The sequence below is a fragment of the Argopecten irradians genome, chromosome 1, assembly GCF_041381155.1.
Source record: "Argopecten irradians isolate NY chromosome 1, Ai_NY, whole genome shotgun sequence".
Lineage (NCBI taxonomy): Eukaryota > Metazoa > Mollusca > Bivalvia > Pectinida > Pectinidae > Argopecten > Argopecten irradians.
In genome coordinates this window covers 33,911,634-33,931,281 of record NC_091134.1, presented here as the reverse complement: position 1 = coordinate 33,931,281, position 19,648 = coordinate 33,911,634, and the positions used below count along the sequence as shown (strand labels likewise).

At 35.0% G+C, this 19,648-nt stretch overlaps 1 protein-coding gene across 1 annotated transcript; it reads left to right on the top strand.

Moving 5' to 3' along the window:
• The first annotated feature begins 344 nt into the window (after positions 1–344).
• Positions 345–16,712, top strand: LOC138325040 (WD and tetratricopeptide repeats protein 1-like). The gene is made up of 14 exons (XM_069270399.1): positions 345–736; positions 1,494–1,577; positions 1,783–1,829; positions 2,185–2,296; positions 2,793–2,980; positions 4,463–4,693; positions 7,084–7,172; positions 7,694–7,894; positions 8,166–8,328; positions 12,113–12,295; positions 12,782–13,020; positions 13,303–13,480; positions 13,946–14,138; positions 14,586–16,712. The coding sequence occupies exons 1-14, from the start codon at positions 686–688 to the stop codon at positions 14,775–14,777; spliced, it is 2,151 nt and encodes a 716-aa protein (XP_069126500.1). The 5' UTR covers positions 345–685; the 3' UTR covers positions 14,778–16,712.
• Positions 16,713–19,648: the final 2,936 nt, after the last annotated feature.

Below are 19,648 nucleotides of genomic sequence, written 5' to 3'. Positions count from 1 at the left end.
AAGATAGAATATGCTAATGCTTTTTTATTCATAAATTATGAAAAAAACAAAAATAAAACGCACATTTCTGAAATAAAATATGACATTTTACGACATACTAATAATTAATATTTCAAATTTCACCATCAAAATGATTCGAAACGCATTTATTGCTATAAACTGTTTCTTTCATTTATTGGAATGATTTTCTATAAGTTAATTTTTCTTCGTTATTTCTTCTTAATTTGTTATTGTATTATCCCAGTTGAATAAAAAAGAAGATATTACATATCACATAAGTTTTCATGATATTAGTCAATCTCAGTGTTACGTTTCGCTCCTTTACTATTTTGTAATATGCAACATCTGTCATAACACACAGAGGAATATCAACAATATCATGAAGTTCTGATTAGACGTCGATGTTTCTTTTATTGTCGAATGGATAGTATCATGTAGTTGTTTCTCCAAGTGCCAACGGTAGTTTTTGGAATGGAGACATTAAGGACACGGCACAATTTTATTTTCAGCATTTTAAGTTGGACTTTTGTGAAACAACGTGAAAAAAACATCAGCTAGCGGTGATATATTTTGGACTTTCCAAAAGAAAAGCAAACTTAGGAACCCCCTCTTACGTCCTCACAAAACCAGGCATTTTAGTAAAATTGTAACATATTGTTAGAAAGTTCCTCACGGGTTAGAAAACATGGCGTTTGCTTCTCAGAAATTAAACAGCAAGTTCAGAAGAGAAACGGATGTAAGTTTCAAAGAAATTGATGTTATATATATATTACCGTATGCTCATATTATATCGAGTCATAGTCATATGTATTTACATTTTATGTGAGCAGTTAAAATAAGTTTATATTATGCATATACTCTGTTCAGAAAAATGTGTGATATGAAAACATCATAAGCTGTACATACAAGTCTTTTTAATCGGGTTGGTTGAGTAAGTTCTGTACTACAGTTATCAAACATTGAATTTGCTAGCTATTATAGAAATAACTGCATACATAATGGAGGAAATGTCTTGATCACTGTCAAGTTATCAATGTCAGCTGGTGTTGAAAAACTTTAAAGGTGTTATATCTATATATTTTATCAGCAGAAGCATAAATTAGATGTAAACATGAACATGTACATTTGTATATATTTCTGGTGTCAGTATTGGATTTGATGGACATGCATATATGCATGATTTTACATAAATGGAGGTTGAAGGCACAAATTATAAAGGATAATCAATTCATGATAATTAGTTTATACTGATCAATTAATTGGAGTGGGATAAAGATCTAGAGGTATTTGTGAATCTAGTGTTTATAGCTAAAAATTTTACATGATGTATCACATTAGGAAAACTCTGTTATGCATATATTGCATATATATATATGGATAAACATCTTTTGATATACGTATATATTGCATTTAACCCTTTAGATTCTCTGTACTGTGGTACATTATATGTGAAAGGATAAACATCTTTTTAATATTTACTTTCTTAATTGTAGGAAAAATGCAGATTGACATTCCAAAGAGAGTTACAAGTGACAGGTGATTTTATTAGCAGACTTGGGTTGGATCATGAACTACAGGTAATTATTTTTTAAGTTATCTGTATAGTACAGTACCAGGTATACGTTACGGTATCATTGATGCTGATCATGATAAAAGCATATTTTACATAAAGATACTTGTGTATTGTCATTTAACACATTTTGATAAATTAAAAATCATCTTAATGTAATTGAATTACATGTATCTTGAAAATGTAAACATTGAGTATTTCATGTATTTTAGGGTCATCAAGGATGTGTGAACTGTCTTGAATGGAATGACAAAGGATCGTGAGTATATGTGATATCTCAATATCATCAAAATGTTGTCTTCCAAATTATAGGTATAGCAGACAACTCCTCCCACTCTATGCTTTCTCTACATACTTTGCTCTTCCTACTCCATTTCCTATCTTTTCGCATATGTGACGGTACGTTAAACTCTTCAATTCTATTCAATTCAATTCAATGTACAACAAGTAAATTTTAAAAAAATTGACGATCAGTTCACACCTGTAAGACATACTAGATTGAAGCATTTAAACCAGTAGGGACCTATATATGTCCATGCGTACAATATAACAGCAAATTACATCATTAGTGTTTAAACATTTTATGAAGTGAGTTATATGTTTATTTATTTTAGATTACTAGCCAGTGGCTCTGATGATGTACAAGTGATAGTCTGGGATCCATTCCTCCATAGACCGTTATCTATCATTCGAACCGGACACCAGGGAAACATCTTCTCTGTTAAGGTAATTATTTTGATGTATTAAATACAGTAGACAGTGAACCTTGCTATTGTTAAAGAATGCTCCACCGCTGACAAATGATATTTGTTCTGTTTAAAAACTGGAGCAGACGAATTAGTATTTTTCTTCAGTTACAAAAGTTATTTACTTTACACAATATATTACCACCATTGAAAAGTTTGAGCTTATAATTTTACTTCAAGATTAAAATATTAAAAATTATTGATTGCATCCTGAAAAAAATGTGTGGTACAGTGCCTTATATGAAATGTAGTAGCGATTGCGCATGTACGAAAAGCAAAATGAATTACTTTATATTGTTTTTTGTGTTACTTTATTTTATCACTTGTAGTACACATTGCATTTTGATTCTGTTCCTGTAAAAGATATTGTTATAACAAATTTTACAATCCTTAGATTTCTTAAATTTATAACTCAATTGACATGTTTGGTTAGTATTATTTTTTCTACATTATTCTATCTGAATGTATGATTCCAGTTCCTGCCAAGCTCCAATGATTCTGTGATAGTTACTGGTGCAGCAGACTGTAAGATCCGTGTACATGACATCAACTCACAAGAGACAACCCAGGTTTTCTCCTCCCACGCTGGGCGGGTAAAACGCCTAGCTGTGGCACCCACTGTCCCATTTATGTTCTGGAGTGCTGCTGAAGATGGTACCATAATGTAAGTCTGCTGAATACCCATTGACTCCAAGGTTTCTTTAAATAAATGTTGGATCGAATGCTTTCATAAAAAAAAAAAATTAGTTCAAAGATATACATGCTATGTATTCAGTGATTATCAAAGTTGGTTTAGCCTTTTGTGTCACCTGCAACACAAGAGCGACACTTAGGTATCACTATGTTGGCGTCGGTGTCTGCGTCGGCGTCCGGGAAATGGTTTCCATGCAATAACTTAATTATTTATTGTCCGATTTCAACCAAATTTTGTATATTGCTTTATATCAATGAGATCTCAGACGAGTTTGATAATGGTCAAAATCCGTCAATATTTGCAAGAGTTATAGGACTTTAAAATCATCAAAACAGATAAATCCATGGTTTCTGCTTGATAACTTTCAACCAAATTTGGTGTATTGCTTTAAATCAATGAGATCTTTTATGGGTTCGATACCGGTCAAAATCTGTCAATATTTGCAAAAGTTACTGGACTTTAAAAATCGTCAAAACATGATTTCAGCTCAATAACTTAAGTATTTATTGTCCGATTTCAACCAAATTTGTTGTATTGCTTTATATTAATGAGTAGAACGAATATACGTACCTGGCCGACTATACCTTTCAGCCGGGTACGAATTGGTCCCTATGTGTCGTAGTGGAGCACTGCCTCCGAAAATCACTCGGGCACAGTTTTCTATACTTTTAAGTAGGTTTCCAATTATTTTATACGTATTCATGAATTTACATATTATTTTTCTCCAAATCAAACATAACTACCATTCTTAATATCTACCGTACCGCTCACACGACGTCATATTCACAATTTATGGACTTGCCGTAAAAATCCCCTTCAGAAAGACCTTCATATGTATCATGTAAAAAAATAATGCCTCGGTGGGAATTTCATAATCTATGTGGTTCAAATTTAATGCCTAGTAAGTAAGCGATATCGAACAAATAAGATAAAATGCAAATAAACGTTTTATAATGGTTTGCATAATCATTACTTTGCTCCATTAGCAGTAATAGGCACCAATTGTAGCTCTAAAGACGACACCATTTTCTGTCTAAAAGTCTTTTGAGCTACATTATTGCAGCTAATCAATGAGATCTTAGATGGGTTTGCTACTGGTCAAAATCCATCAATATTTGCAAGAGTTACAGGACTTGATAACTTCACCTAATTATTAACAATATTTTCAATTGTAAATAACTATTTTTTATGATGCGCTGCAGACGACACATCCACTTCTGTGGAATTCTTGTATATGCTGATCATGAGGTATCCTTATTTCTTCAGATAATTTATCATTCGTTTTAGAATTTGATCACCTAATTTTAGACAACATATTAGTATTTCAATGCATTTAAAAATCATGCAAAACATCATTTCATCATGGTTTTGACCAGAATGATAGTTACATGTATGGTAATAGCCATTTTTGAAAAAAGAAAACTAAATTCTATTTAAAAGTATATATTGCAGGCAACATGATTTGAGGACACCAGAGAAAAGCCGCGGTAATGGTAATCCTCAGAACGTCCTGATTAACCTTAATGCTCACATGGGAGGGAGTGCCGAGGCCAAGTGTCTCACGGTAAACCCCCTTCGGCCTGACCTGCTGGCCGTCGGTGCCAATGACCCCTACGTCCGTCTATATGATCGCCGGATGCTGAGCTGTAAGAGCATGAAGCTGCCAGCCGAACCCAGCAGCAGGTATTGTTATGTTTGATTGGAGTACAAGACATATTTTATATTTTTAACCCACCATCATCAGATGGTGGGCTATTCAAATGCCTTTCATCCGTGGTTCGTCGTCTGTCCGTCCGTCCCTCTGTCTTTCCGTCCAATAACAATTCTCATTACCGCTATCACTCAGAAAGTACTGAAGGGATCAGGCTCAAATTTCACATGCAGGTTTCCCTAGGGCCCTAGTTGTGCATATTGCATTTTGGGACTGATCGGTCAGCAAGATGGCCTAAAGGCTGCCATCTTGGATTTTGATAGTTAAAGTCTGTAACTGCTATTTCTCAGAAAGCAATGAAGAAATCCTTCTCAAATTTCATGTGCAGGTTCCCCTAGGTTCCTAGTTATGCATATTGCATTTGGTTCTGATCAATGAACAAGATGGCCGACAGGCCGCCATCTTGGATTTTGACAATTAAGTTTGTTACCGTTATTTCTCAGAAAGCAATGAAGGGATTTGTTTCAAATTTCATGCGCAGGTTCCCCTAGGTCCGAGTTGTGCATATTGCATTTTGGAACTGATCAGTGAACAAGACATCCGACAGGCCATCATCTTTAATTTTGATAGTTGAAGTTTGGTACAGCTATATATTTCACAAAGTACTAAAAGGATCTTTCTCAAATTTCTTAGTATGTAGTAAAAGTTTGAAAAGCAGAGAAAAGATCTCTCTTTCTGTTGTCAGGTGTAGATCATTCTTTGGTGGGTCCCTCTGGGATCTCTTGTTTATTTTTTAGCCCACCATCAACAGATGGTGGGCTATTCCAATCGCTTTTTGTCCATGGTCCGTCGTCCGTCGTCCGTCCGTCCGTCCACCTTCCGTCCGTTAACAATTCTTGTTACCGCTATTTCTCAGAATGTACTAAAGGGGTGTTTCTCAAATTTCATATGTAGGTTCCCCTAGGGCCCTAGTTGTGCATATTGTATTTTGGGACCAATCGGTCAACAAAATGGCCGCCAGGCAGCCATCTTGGATTTTGATAGTTAAAGTTTGTTACCGCTATTTCTCAGAATGTACTGAAGGGATCCTTCTCAAATTTCACATGTAAGTTCCCCTAGGGGCCTAGTTGTGCATATTGCATTTTGGGACCAATCGGTTAACAAGATGGCCGACAGGCAGCCATCTTGGATTTTGACAATTGAAGTTTGTTACCGCTATTTCTCGGAAAATACTGAAGGGATCTGTCTCAAATTGCATGTGCAGGTTCCCCTAGGGGCCTAGTTGTGCATATTGCATTTTGGGACCGATCGATGAACAAGATGGCCGACAGGCCGCCATCTTGGATTTTGACAATTGAACTTTGTTACAGCTATTTCTCAGAAAGTCATAAAGGGATCTGTCTCAAATTGCATGTGCAGATTCCCCTAGGGGTCTAGTTGTGCATATTGCATTTTGGGACCGATTGATTAACAAGATGGCCGACAGGCCGCCATCTTGGATTTTGATAGTTAAAGCTTGTTACCACTATTTGTCAGAAAGTACTCAAGGGATCTGTATCAAATTGCATGTGCAAGTTCCCCTAGGGGTCTAGTTGTGCATATTGCTTTTTCAGACCCATCGGTGAACAAGATGGCCGACAGGACGCCATCTTGGATTTTGATAATTGAAGCTTGTTACCACTATTTCTTAGAAAGTACTGAAGTGATCTGTCTGAAATTTCATGTACATGTTCCCCTAGGTCTCTGGTTATGCATATTGCATTTTGGTACAGATCAGTGAACAAGATGGCCGACAGAACGCCATCTTGGATTTTGACAATTGAAGTTTTTTTTCCGCTATGTCTAAGAATGTTCTGAAGGGATCTGTCTCAAATTGTATGTGCAGATTCTTCTAGGGGTCTAGTTTTGCATATTGCATTTTAGGACCGATCGGTGAACAAGATGGCCGACAGGTAGCCATCAAGGATTTTGATGATTAAAGTTTGTTACCGTTATATATCTCAGAAAGCAGTCAAAGGATCTTTCTGAAATTTCATGTGTAGTAATATGTAGTAAAAGCTTGAAAAGCAGAGAAAAGATCCCTCTTGCCTTTGTCAGACAAAGATCGTTCTTAGGTGGGCGCCAAGATCCCTCTGGGATCTCTTGTTCAGTTTTTGTGAAGATTTCTTAAATCTTTCAAATTTTATTAAATGGCAAAGTGCTTTTTGAGAATTGAATTTCAGATGTGAAGATCAAAGTCTAAATAATTTCCATGTGATAATTGAAGATGGCATGTTTAGATTATTGTTCTTAAACTGAAAGTACACTGAGAACAATACAAACAGTGAGAATTGCTCTAATGTAGCCATCAAATAGAATAACAAAACAACCAATCATGCAATGCCTACCAGAATCAAATCACCAATGAAATGTTTTGTTACAGATTACCCTGGGAAATGTCTGACGTTACAACCAACAACCCACCAGAAGACTTTACCTTACCACAGGGCTGTGTCAAGTATTATATAGCAGGTACAGAACTTCCCTACTAATTGGTCATCTCTGTTCATTAATTGACTGTCATTTTTTATCAGTGACTAGCTTTGGTAATCCTGATTTAAATAATAAATAGTTAGCTGTATCTATATTGACATTCCAGCCTCCTGCTCTACTCCTTGGCAGAATTTTTAATCAAAAGAGGAAAAAAATATCAAATAGTTTTTACTAAGCACTATGTCAAATGAAAGTATGGTGAAGAATATTTTCAGTCAATCTCTAGCTAGTAAAATTGCTTTCAACTTATATTTTAGATAATATTATGACTACCCGTAGTAGTTTATTTTTTAGTACATATTTAGTGACATCAACTTGCAGTTTAAATGCATTGTTTTCCCGTTGCAAATTACTGTGGACTCCTTAGATAAAATTATGGGTGTCATAATGAGTCAGTATATCATGTATTCTAAATGAATCAGCATTTAAATAATATTATAAACTTAGATATAAAAAATATTTCACAATTTTGAAATTTAGCCTGTGTTTATTTTGTACAGGACACTTGCCCCAGAAGCAGTTAGACTATAAAAAACGCTACAGAACTTTGGCGGCAACCTATGTGACTTTTAGTCCCGATGGACGTGAGCTCCTTGTTAACCTTGGTGGAGAACAGATCTACTTATTTGATATCAACAACAACAGGGTACCAGAGAAGTTTGACATATCAATGGTTTTAGCTGCAAATGGCTTTGTTAAAGGTTAGTGTTGATAATATTACACTTAATGCTTTTAACCATTATAAACCCAATTTAGCGAGATCATACGTAAACTTATAAAAATCTGAGCAGTAATAGTTTAGTTTGCTTGGATGTATTAGGAAAGTTAAGCGGAGGCTAGCAAATACTTAACATTATGCAGGGTCATATAGTTATACATAAAGGGGAAAGAAGAAGAAAATATACTCCAAATAACAAAAATGTTTGTAATGAAGTAGAAAATGTAATGATTGGTTATTTCAATTTCTTACAGAAGCTGCATGTTCCCATAACAACGGATTTAGTTTACACAAAAATGGGACAACTAACGGAGTGAGTAATGGACTACACACAGCCACAGGAGCTGCTGCAGCCGCCATGATGAAGGCCGAGATGGAAGTGGAGGAGAAACAGAGGGAAATCAGTACAGGAAAGAGGTGGGTAATTAGTAGGGGAATAGTAGGACAGGAAAGAGGTGGGTAATTAGTAGGGGAATAGAAGGATAGGAAAGAAGTGGGTAAATAGTAGGGGAATAGCAGGACAGGAAAAAGGTGGGTAATTAGTAGGGGAATATTAGGACAGAAAAGAGGTGGGTAATTAGTAGGAGAATATTAGTACAGGAAAGAGATGGGTTATTAGTAGGGGAATACTAGTACAGGAAAAAGGTGGGTAATTAGTAGGGGAATATTAGGACAGGAAAGAGATGGGTAAATAGTAGGGGAATATTAGTACAGGAAAGAGATGGGTAAATAGTAGGGGAATATTAGTACAGGAAAGAGATGGGTAAATAGTAGGGGAATATTAGTACAGGAAAGAGATGGGTAAATAGTAGGGGAATATTAGGACAGGAAAGAGGTGGGTAATTAGTAGGGGAATATTAGGACAGGAAAAGGGGGTAATTAGTAGGGGAATATTAGTACAGGAAAGAGATGGGTAAAGGGGAATATTAGTAGGGAGAATATTAGGACAGGAAAGAGGTGGGTAATTAGTAGGGGAATATTAGGACAGGAAAGAGGTGGGTAATTAGTAGGGGAATATTAGGACAGGAAAAAGGTGGGTAATTAGTAGGGGAATATTAGGACAGGAAAAAGGTGGGTAATTAGTAGGGGAATATTAGGACAGGAAAGAGGTGGGTAATTAGTAGGGGAATATTAGGACAGGAAAGAGGTGGGTAATTAGTAGGGGAATATTAGGACAGGAAAGAGGTGGGTAATTAGTAGGGGAATATTAGGACAGGAAAAAGGTGGGTAATTAGTAGCGGAATATTAGGACAGGAAAAAGGTGGGTAATTAGTAGGGGAATATTATTACAGGAAAGAGGTGGGTAATTATTAGGGGAATATTAGGACAAGAAAGAGGTGGGTAATTAGTTGGGGAATATTAGGATAAAAAAGAGATGAGTAATTAGTTGGGGAATATTATTACAGGAAAGAGGTGGGTAATTAGTTGGGGAATATTAGGATAAAAAAGAGATGAGTAATTAGTTGGGGAATATTATTACAGGAAAGAGGTGGGTAATTATTAGGGGAATATTAGGACAGGAAAGAGGTGGGTAATTAGTAGGGGAATATTAGGACAGGAAAGAGGTGGGTAATTAGTAGGGGAATATTAGGACAGGAAAAAGATGGGTAATTAGTAGGGGAATATTAGGACAGGAAAGAGGTGGGTAATTAGTAGGGGAATATTAGGACAGGAAAAAGGTGGGTAATTAGTAGGGGAATATTGAGTACAGGAAAGAGGTGGGTAATTAGTAGGGGAATATTAGGACAAGAAAGAGGTGGGTAATTAGTAGGGGAATATTTGGAAGGACAGGAAAGAGGTGGGTAATTAGTAGGGGAATATTAGGACAGGAAAGAGGTGGGTAATTAGTAGGGGAATAGTAGGACAGGAAAGAGATGAGTAATTAGTAGGGGAATATTTGGACTGGAAAGAGGTGGGTAATTAGTAGGGGAATATTAGGACAGGAAAGAGGTGGGTAATTAGTAGGGGAATATTAGGACAGGAAAAAGGTGGGTAATTAGTAGGGGAATATTAGGACAGGAAAGAGGTGGGTAATTAGTAGGGGAATATTTGGACTGGAAAAAGGTGGGTAATTAGTAGGGGAATATTAGGACAGGAAAGAGATGGGTAAATAGTAGGGGAATATTTGGACTGGAAAAAGGTGGGTAATTAGTAGGGGAATATTAGGACAGGAAAGAGGTGGGTAATTAGTAGGGGAATATTTGGACTGGAAAAAGTTGGGTAATTAGTAGGGGAATATTAGGACAGGAAAGAGGTGGGTAATTAGTAGGGGAATATTTGGACTGGAAAAAGGTGGGTAATTAGTAGGGGAATATTAGGACAGGAAAGAGATGGGTAAATAGTAGGGGAATATTTGGACTGGAAAAAGGTGGGTAATTAGTAGGGGAATATTAGGACAGGAAAGAGGTGGGTAATTATTAGGGGAATATCAGTACAGGAAAGAGGTTGGTAATTAGTAGGGGAATATTAGGACAGGAAAGAGGTGGGTAATTAGTAGGGGAATATTAGGACAGGAAAGAGGTGGGTAATTAGTAGGGGAATATTAGGACAGGAAAGAGGTGGGTAATTAGTAGGGGAATATTAGGACAGGAAAGAGGTGGGTAATTAGTTAGGGGAATATTTGGACTGGAAAGAGGTGGGTAATTATTAGGGGAATATTAGGACAGGAAAGAGGTGGGTAATTAGTTGGGGAATATTATTACAGGAAAGAGGTGGGTAATTATTAGGGGAATATTAGGACAAGAAAGAGGTGGGTAATTAGTAGGGGAATATTAGGATAAAAAAGAGATGAGTAATTAGTTGGGGAATATTATTACAGGAAAGAGGTGGGTAATTATTAGGGGAATATTAGGACAAGAAAGAGGTGGGTAATTAGTAGGGGAATAGTAGGATAAAAAAGAGGTGGGTAATTAGTTGGGGAATATTAGGATAAAAAAGAGATGAGTAATTAGTTGGGGAATATTATTACAGGAAAGAAGTGGGTAATTATTAGGGGAATATTAGGACAGGAAAGAGGTGGGTAATTAGTAGGGGAATATTAGGACAGGAAAGAGGTGGGTAATTAGTAGGGGAATATTAGTACAGGAAAGAGGTGGGTAATTAGTAGGGGAATATTAGGATAAAAAAGAGGTGGGTAATTAGTAGGGGAATATTAGGATAAAAAAGAGGTGGGTAATTAGTAGGGGAATATTAGGATAAAAAAGAGGTGGCAATTAGTAGGGGAATATTAGGATAAAAAAGAGGTGGGTAATTAGTAGGGGAATATTAGGATAAAAAAAGAGGTGGCAATTAGTAGGGGAATATTAGGATAAAAAAGAGGTTGGTAATTAGTAGGGGAATATCAGTACAGAATAGAGGTGGGTAATTAGTAGGGGAATATTAGGACAGGAAAGAGGTGGGTAATTAGTAGGGGAATATTAGGACAGGAAAGAGGTGGGTAATTAGTAGGGGAATAGTAGGATAAAAAAGAGATGAGTAATTAGTTGGGGAATATTATTACAGGAAAGAGGTGGGTAATTATTAGGGGAATATTAGGACAAGAAGAGAGTGGGTAATTAGTAGGGGAATAGTAGGATAAAAAAGAGGTGGGTAATTAGTTGGGGAATATTAGGATAAAAAAGAGATGAGTAATTAGTTGGGGAATATTATTACAGGAAAGAGGTGGGTAATTATTAGGGGAATATTAGGACAAGAAAGAGGTGGGTAATTAGTAGGGGAATATTAGGACAGGAAAGAGGTGGGTAATTAGTAGGGGAATATCAGTACAGGAAAGAGGTGGGTAATTAGTAGGGGAATATTAGGACAGGGAAAAGGTGGGTAATTAGTAGGGGAATATTAGGATAAAAAAGAGGTGGGTAATTAGTAGGGGAATATTAGGATAAAAAAGAGGTGGCAATTAGTAGGGGAATATTAGGATAAAAAAGAGGTTGGTAATTAGTAGGGGAATATTAGGATAAAAAAGAGGTGGGTAATTAGTAGGGGAATATTAGGATAAAAAAGAGGTGGGTAATTAGTAGGGGAATATTAGGATAAAAAAGAGGTGGGTAATTAGTAGGGGAATAGAGATGTCAGTATTGAGATGAAGTTGTTTATAATTAGTAGAGAAATAGAGAGACATCAGTAATTTATAGATGGCTGCTAAATATGCTATACTATGTAGAATTTCTTCACAAGTACATTATCAATATTTTCTGTTCTCCAGACACAAGATGGAGGGAAAACCTCTCCCTGCAGTTGTGGAGGCTTTGAAGAAACAGGCGAATCAGTTTTTCGAGAAGGAACAGTATTCTCAGGCCATCATTGCCTACAATGAAGCCATTTCTCGTGTTTCTCATGCTTCTGTGTTATATGGCAATAGGGCAGCGGCATTCATGAAGAGAAAATGGTAAGTCATTGAAACACACTTAATCTTCTTTGTTAAGAAAACAATTTTTTAATATTATGCCATATTTCATCGCCGTTTTTTTCTGGAAAAAAAAAACAAAACAAAACAAGATAGTAAAATGACCTTTTGAAATGTATAGATCGTGTGGATCTTCTAATATAATTTGAAAATTTACTCTATCTTTAGTCTGACATGTTTGATCCAGTTTCATTTAGCATATAACTTACTGAGAGTGCTGATGTTATTCCCAGTTCAAAATTTTTTTTTTGAGAAGTTAGTCGAAAAAACAAGTGGGATTTTTGACCTCAAGAATTTTGAAATTAACTTTTCTAGTCTTAGAAGTAGAAGATTTCAAATGTGTGTTCAGAATCACCCAGACAGATTGACTATTTCAACAGAATTAAATAGTCTAAATCTTATTTAATTTCTAAGCCATTACAAATGCCAATTTGATCAGTTGTGTGATGTAACTGTTCTCATTACCAGGGATGGAGACTTGTACGCAGCATTAAGGGACTGCCACAGTGCATTGAACCTCGATCCGAACCACCTCAAGGCTCACTTTCGTCTGGCTCGATGTCTGTACGAACTCTCCTGGCCACAAGAGGCTTACGACTGTCTCCAACAATTCAAACATAAGTTTCCAGACTATGCAAAGAGCCATGCATGTGAGGCTCTCGACCGTGACATCAAGGCAGCTTTATACTCAGGGACTTGTTCGCCAGGTAAATGGTCCAAACATCATTCTGAGTTCAAACGTCAGTATGCTAAAAGTATCATCTGGGATTCTTAATTATGTCATCTTGGACACGCGTTTAGTCGGGGTGTTGTATTGATTACTTTGGAGTATTAAGGACTATATAAAAAATATGTCCATAAATGACATTGGCTGTTAATCAGACATGAAACTAATCAAACCAGCCAAGTTTATAAGGTCATTTTATTTTAATTTACACAAGACTAACATTTATGTTTAAGAATAATTATATACATTGTTTGTATCATAGATGAAAAAGAGGGTAGTGCCTCATCAGACTCGTCTGAATCGCCAATAAAGAAGAAAGCGACGACACCTATGTCTGATCAGGAGAAGAGCTGGAGAGACGAGGCCTATGATTATCACTCACGTTTCTGTGGTCACTGTAACACTACAACAGACATAAAGGAAGCCAACTTCTTTGGCAGGTATAGGCATTTCTCTGCTGCATAAAACACAAATATGTATCTACTTATATATTGTTAAGGTACTTTTTTTTAGCCCAGTCAAATTTTAGAGCAAATACGAAAAACTGTGAATTATGATTTATTAGCGTGGATATAAATTATCACTATTCAGTCATTCAATACCAGAAATACCTTTTTACAAAAATTATTGTTGTACATGTACATGAATAAGCACATCAACAACAACACGAAAACTGCTAAAATAAAACATCTGCTAAAATAAGTTTGTTTACAGTATTGTTCAAAAGCTATTGCATTTTCACATTGCATTCGCAGTCTTAGTTGAAATCATACAATCACATTTATTATGTTACAGTATTGTTTGAATGTAAGTCAGTCTCCAAGACCATTTACATTGCCAGGTCTTAGTAAAAAATAGTAATGTGGCGAAATACTAAACTGCTATTGTGATTTCTTTTTTTACAGTAATGGTCAGTATATAGTGGCTGGATCTGACGATGGCTCATTCTTTATCTGGGAGAAGCGTACCACCAACATTGTACGAGTGTTAAGGGGAGACGACTCTATAGTAAATTGTTTACAGCCACACCCGACGTGTTGCCTATTAGCCACAAGTGGTATAGACCCTGTGGTTAGATTGTGGAGTCCCATGGCTGAGGTTTGTATAATTTTCAGTCTGATGAAAATGCTTATCCCTATTCTTACTTTTTTTTATAAAGGATCCAATAACATTCAGTTATAGTGACCAAAATAATTTTTGTGTCTATTATGCATTCATGCTGTAATAAAATAAAATCTATTGCAAAAGATGGTCGGATGGATATTTTTGAGGTACAGGGATTTTAAAGATCAACACTAGATGAAACAGAGTGAGAAAAAGGATATCTATTTATCTAAATGATATTGTACATTTTTTGATTTGTAAATTTTAGCTCGCCTCTCAAAAGTTGCGAAATGCTATATTCTGCTACAGCTGGCATTAGTTTCTGCCTTGATATAGGCTTGCTTGTATTGTGTTGGGCGTGAGCAATGAGTGTAGTTTTGGAGTTGGGCAGTCATTGATCATTGGTGATGGTTCAATAAATGTTAATTGGTATATTCACAGGATGGAACGAAGAATGACAGAGAGGTCGATAACTCAGACGACGCAGCATTAGCCAATCAAAAGAGGATGAACGCCGACCCTCTGGAGGTGATGTTGATGAACATGGGGTACCGTATAACAGGTGTTTTCGATGTCGACGAGGAGGAAGGCGGACCTCGGAACGATCAGGCTGTGCAATGTCGACCTAGCTGAAACAGTGGAAATATTAACTAATGAACTACTATTAAAGATATGTCACTGTTGAGGCATAAACTGTGCTTATACTGTCATTAAATAGACACCAGGTACACCAACTTGTATGGCTAGACTTGTTAAAGTGAAGCTGAGGATAACATATCTGTATAACCAGAGAACACACGCTCTGACCTAATGTTCATAAAGTTGGATCAATGTTTTGATTAATCATGATGCCGCAGATGTTATGTTGATAGTGAGACACAAAGTATTGTTCCTATGGCAACATAATAATGTATTATGATTTTAAAAAACTGTTTGCCATTACAAATAGCAACAAATGTTGGATTTCATTAATACCAAAGTAACATTTCAGCAAGCTCTTTGAAATGATAAAACTACGATTATATAGATGCAATACAGATATATCATAGACTCAGTACACAGAAATGTGTGGAGAATTTTCTGTGAAAGCCATAACAAAAAGTTATTTTTGTATTTGCACTTGCCTGTGTACACACATTTTCCCTGAGTTATGAACCAATTGTGATAGTGTACAATGTGTGAGAGTGGCTTTATTATTGTTAATCTGATAGTTCAGATCAATTGTTTTGCGTTCTTGAATTGAGCTAGGATGCCTGAATTGTGTTTGCAAAATTCTTGCACATATATGTAAGGTAAAAATGTTGTAATTTTCTGAATGTTTTTTCCAATATCAAATGACGTAAATGTATTCATGATTACATGGAACTTCTGAAACATGGTAACTTCTATATGATGTATTGCAAGTCTTAAAATGTAAGCAAGATTGAATGATTACATGTTTTGGATGAATTCCATATCAGCATTAATTACGCAATTTTGGCTTCTACATTTGTATTAACACATCATGTCTCATTTTTCTGAAAAAATAATATTGACTTATCAGTACTGAAAAAGTTATGATATTTCATAAAATGTCATAATTCATGGTATCAAACAATTGTTAATTATAATAGATATGGCACTGACACAAGTTTGTTGACAATTTTCAACTGTACAATCATGATAATCTTTTGTCATTTCCCTTTAACTCTTAATGAGATAAAAACGGTATAAAGTTAGTATATTAATAAATTAAATCCGAAATAAAAGGCCAAAATAAATTCAAAGTAAAATCAAAATCATTTCTATGGAATATATATTCAATCACTATAGGGCCTTCGTCAGTCAAAATAACACTAACACAAACACATCCTTTAACTCTTACGTAGGATATTTGAAAACTTCTTTCTATGTCCACATCACGATATGTTTATCACATTCTCTTGTTCCGTCCTGTCCTGATTTTCTTATAGAGGCAGGGGAACATGTATTTAACAGATATTTCCAGTTTTCTTCTCATCTCTTAGTATTAAGAATTTGTCGCTTATGATGTTGTCAATTATCAGAAACCCTACAAGGCTTTTACTATGACGTATTTGATCTACAGTAATATTATAAGGATAATGACCACCTCTCATTCTATATCATTTTTATATGTCTTTCATTATATTTGATATATTGTTGTATAACCTTCACAATGTAATTGCCAAATAATGTTTCTGATTGGAGTTTAATGATAACTCAAGCTAACCATACACTACAAAGTATGTATGCCCTTTACTTTAAATGTCGATATAAAAACTGTTATCATATTATCATTTTTCAGCAGTCTTAGCAATCAGAAATTTTGTGCTAAAATATTATTGTCAGTACAAATTACTGTATATTTTCAAATCATGATATGGGAAATTTTAGTTAGACCCAGATATGGGAAATTTCAGACAAATCATGATATGGGAAATTTCAGTCAAATCATGATATGAGAAATTTCAGTTAGATCATGATGTGGGAAATTTCAGTCAAATCATGATATGGGAAATTTCAGTCAAATCATGATATGGAAACTTTTAGTTAAATCATGATATGAGAAATTTTGTTAGATCATGATGATGTGGAAATTTCAGTCAAATCATGATATGGGAAATTTGAGTCAAGTCATGAGAAATTTTAGTAGATCATGATATGGGAAATTTCAGTCAAATCATGATATGGGAAATTTGAGTCAAGTCATGATATGGGAAATTTCAGTCAATAGATCATGATGTGGGAAATTTCAGTCAAATCATGATATGGGAAATTTCAGTCAAATCATGATATGAGAAATTTCAGTCAAATCATGATATGAGAAATTTCAATCAAATCATGATGTGGGAAATTTCAGTCAAATCATGATATGAGAAATTTCAGTCAATCATGATATGGGAAATTTAAGTTAAATCATGATATGAGAAATTTTAGTTAAATCATGATGGGGGAAATTTCAGTCAAATCATGATATGGGAAATTTGAGTCAAATCATGACATAGGAAATTTCAGATTGATCATAATGTGGGAAATTTCAGTCAAATCATGATGTGGGAAATTTCAGTTAGATCATGATGTGGGAAATTTCAGTCAAATCATGATATGGGAAATTTCAGTCAAATCATGATATGAGAAATTTCAGTCAAATCATGATATGAGAAATTTCAATCAAATTATGATGTGGGAAATTTCAGTTAGATCATGATATGGGAAATTTCAGTCAAATCATGATATGGGAAATTTTTAGTCAATAGATCATGATGTGGGAAATTTCAGTCAAATCATGACATAGGAAATTTCAGATTGATCATAATGTGGGAAATTTCAGTCAAATCATGATGTGGGATATTACAGTCAAATCATGATATGGGAAATTTCAGTCATATCATGATATGGGAAATTTATAAAGAATATTTCTGTCGGAGATTATTTCTGGATGGGGGAAATGAGACTTCTTTTAAATAATCTTGTATTACTGAGCTTCCAGTTATCAACTTTAAAGTATTTTTCTTGAAAATTTGCAAATGTATAATTTATGCATTGAAATACATGAATATACCAATAGACACAATTTTTGCAAGTATTTAATGTTGCTAAAAATGTTGAAAAGATGTTTTTACTGTGTTATGTAAACGTTGCTATAACAGTGTTGATGATAACTTGTTGAATTTGTTAATATCTTTATTGTTATCAATGCTGAAAAATGTACTCTGTGTGCAATTACAGTTTTGAAGTACAAATTTATCCTCATATTAGCACTTTCCTTGAGCATAAAAGCTTCGTTAAAACCTGTAGTTTGATTACTGTAACTGCAATTTACTTTCGCGAATGTGCAATCAAAATAAATTTTGTGAAAGTTAATCTCTGAGAAAATTTTTTCGCAACCTTGTTTTCCAAATGGAAATCATGATGCAGAAAAATGTTAGCTTATAATATTCATGCCTCAAGTTTACTTTATTCAGAGGAACCTTAATTAATGATGTATTAAATGTTCAATTAAGTTTCATATGATTCGGGTTTGATGTTACAACTACACATATGTCATTTATTCAAATGTTCTGTACAGTGATCAGTTTGTTTAACCAACTAAAATCCCTATGTTTTGTAAATACAACCCATGGGAGTGATATGACATATAGCGTTTTCCTCTGTAAGAGGTTTTCATCAAGATGATACTTTGTCAATCTCGTTCTAAAACTGGTCGTGTGTGCTTAAAACACCAGAAATACTGAAGGAGAACCGTTTTTTGGGGTTAATTAGATTTGACAAATCTCTTGAGTATCTTCCTATCCATCACATCTTTGACTGTAGGTCCTCATAAATGTTTAACAACTGGACTTATACAGGATATACATTAAGTATGACAAATGTGCACCTGTCAGACATACTTAAGATTGTTTTTGTTATCATACTGTTCTGTGATTTCATTTTCTGTTTTGTTCATAGACTTCTAAGTTAACGATGTTTGACTCAGTGCTAGCCTCGATATTCAGCTACAAAACCAAGATTGAATTTTCAAAATTTGACATTTTCACTACATGAACCTGGTTCTGAAATGAAACTATCAGTTCCTGGATTCTAGTAAAGTTTCCTAGGACTAGCACTGACTGTCACCATTGTTAACCATCATCAGTACTAGGTATACCCAGGTGTACCGTGGAGTACACTCTGCTGTACAATACGTGTTTGTGTTACCGAGATATACATGTTATAAGAGATATGTTTCTCTATAATAACGGGAGGCTTTACATAACTGGCAAAATGTTTCTGAATTAACAGAAGCATACCATAGCTATAGCTTCCTCTGTAATAAAAAATACTTTTGAGTACTTGCTGTTGTGTCAGTTTTTTCTTTTAATTAACATTATTTATATGGGGTTTGAGTATTTACATACAACTTATACTACAGATAGTTCCTACAAAATATAGAGGTCTCAGGCGATGGACTAATCATCATACATCATGTAACATGTACAAGATGACTCATGGGGTTCCGATGATGGTGCACGACTGACTAGATTGACTAATCTTAATGATAACATATACAGGATGCCATCTTGCAACAACTTCATCGTCACATTCAAAAGATATGTATTCTTAGAAAAAGAAAATATCATTAATTTTACATGTTTATAGATAGATGAAATTTTACTTTTGCCATGAGGCTTCGGGATTTTTTCGGTGTCCTTTTGAGGAAATTCAGATTGCCAAGAGAAAAATCACTAACCTATGATCAGTTTGTGTTAAATAACTGACTCGCATGGGTCTTAGCAAGTTGGCTAAATAAGATCAATGTAAAGAATCATTCATGGACAGTTGACACCTGTGAATATTTGTTGATGAATCTACTTTGCAAACTTCAACTTGTTATTATTCTAAAGAAAAATAAAAAGGTAAACAAGAAGGTTGAAATACATAATTTAAAATAAAAAAAATAACTTTGGAGTTGGCGAGTTTCGAACCACTCACCCTACCCTGTCCAACCCTTTAACTATGAATAA

Coding starts and splice junctions, on each gene's coding strand:
- LOC138325040 (XM_069270399.1), top strand. CDS start 686: ATGGCGTTTGCTTCTCAGAAATTAAACAGCAAGTTCAGAAGAGAAACG. Junction 2,981..4,462: donor GCTGAAGATGGTACCATAAT/GTAAGTCTGCTG, acceptor TATATATTGCAG/GCAACATGATTTGAGGACAC. Junction 8,329..12,112: donor GAAATCAGTACAGGAAAGAG/GTGGGTAATTAG, acceptor TCTGTTCTCCAG/ACACAAGATGGAGGGAAAAC.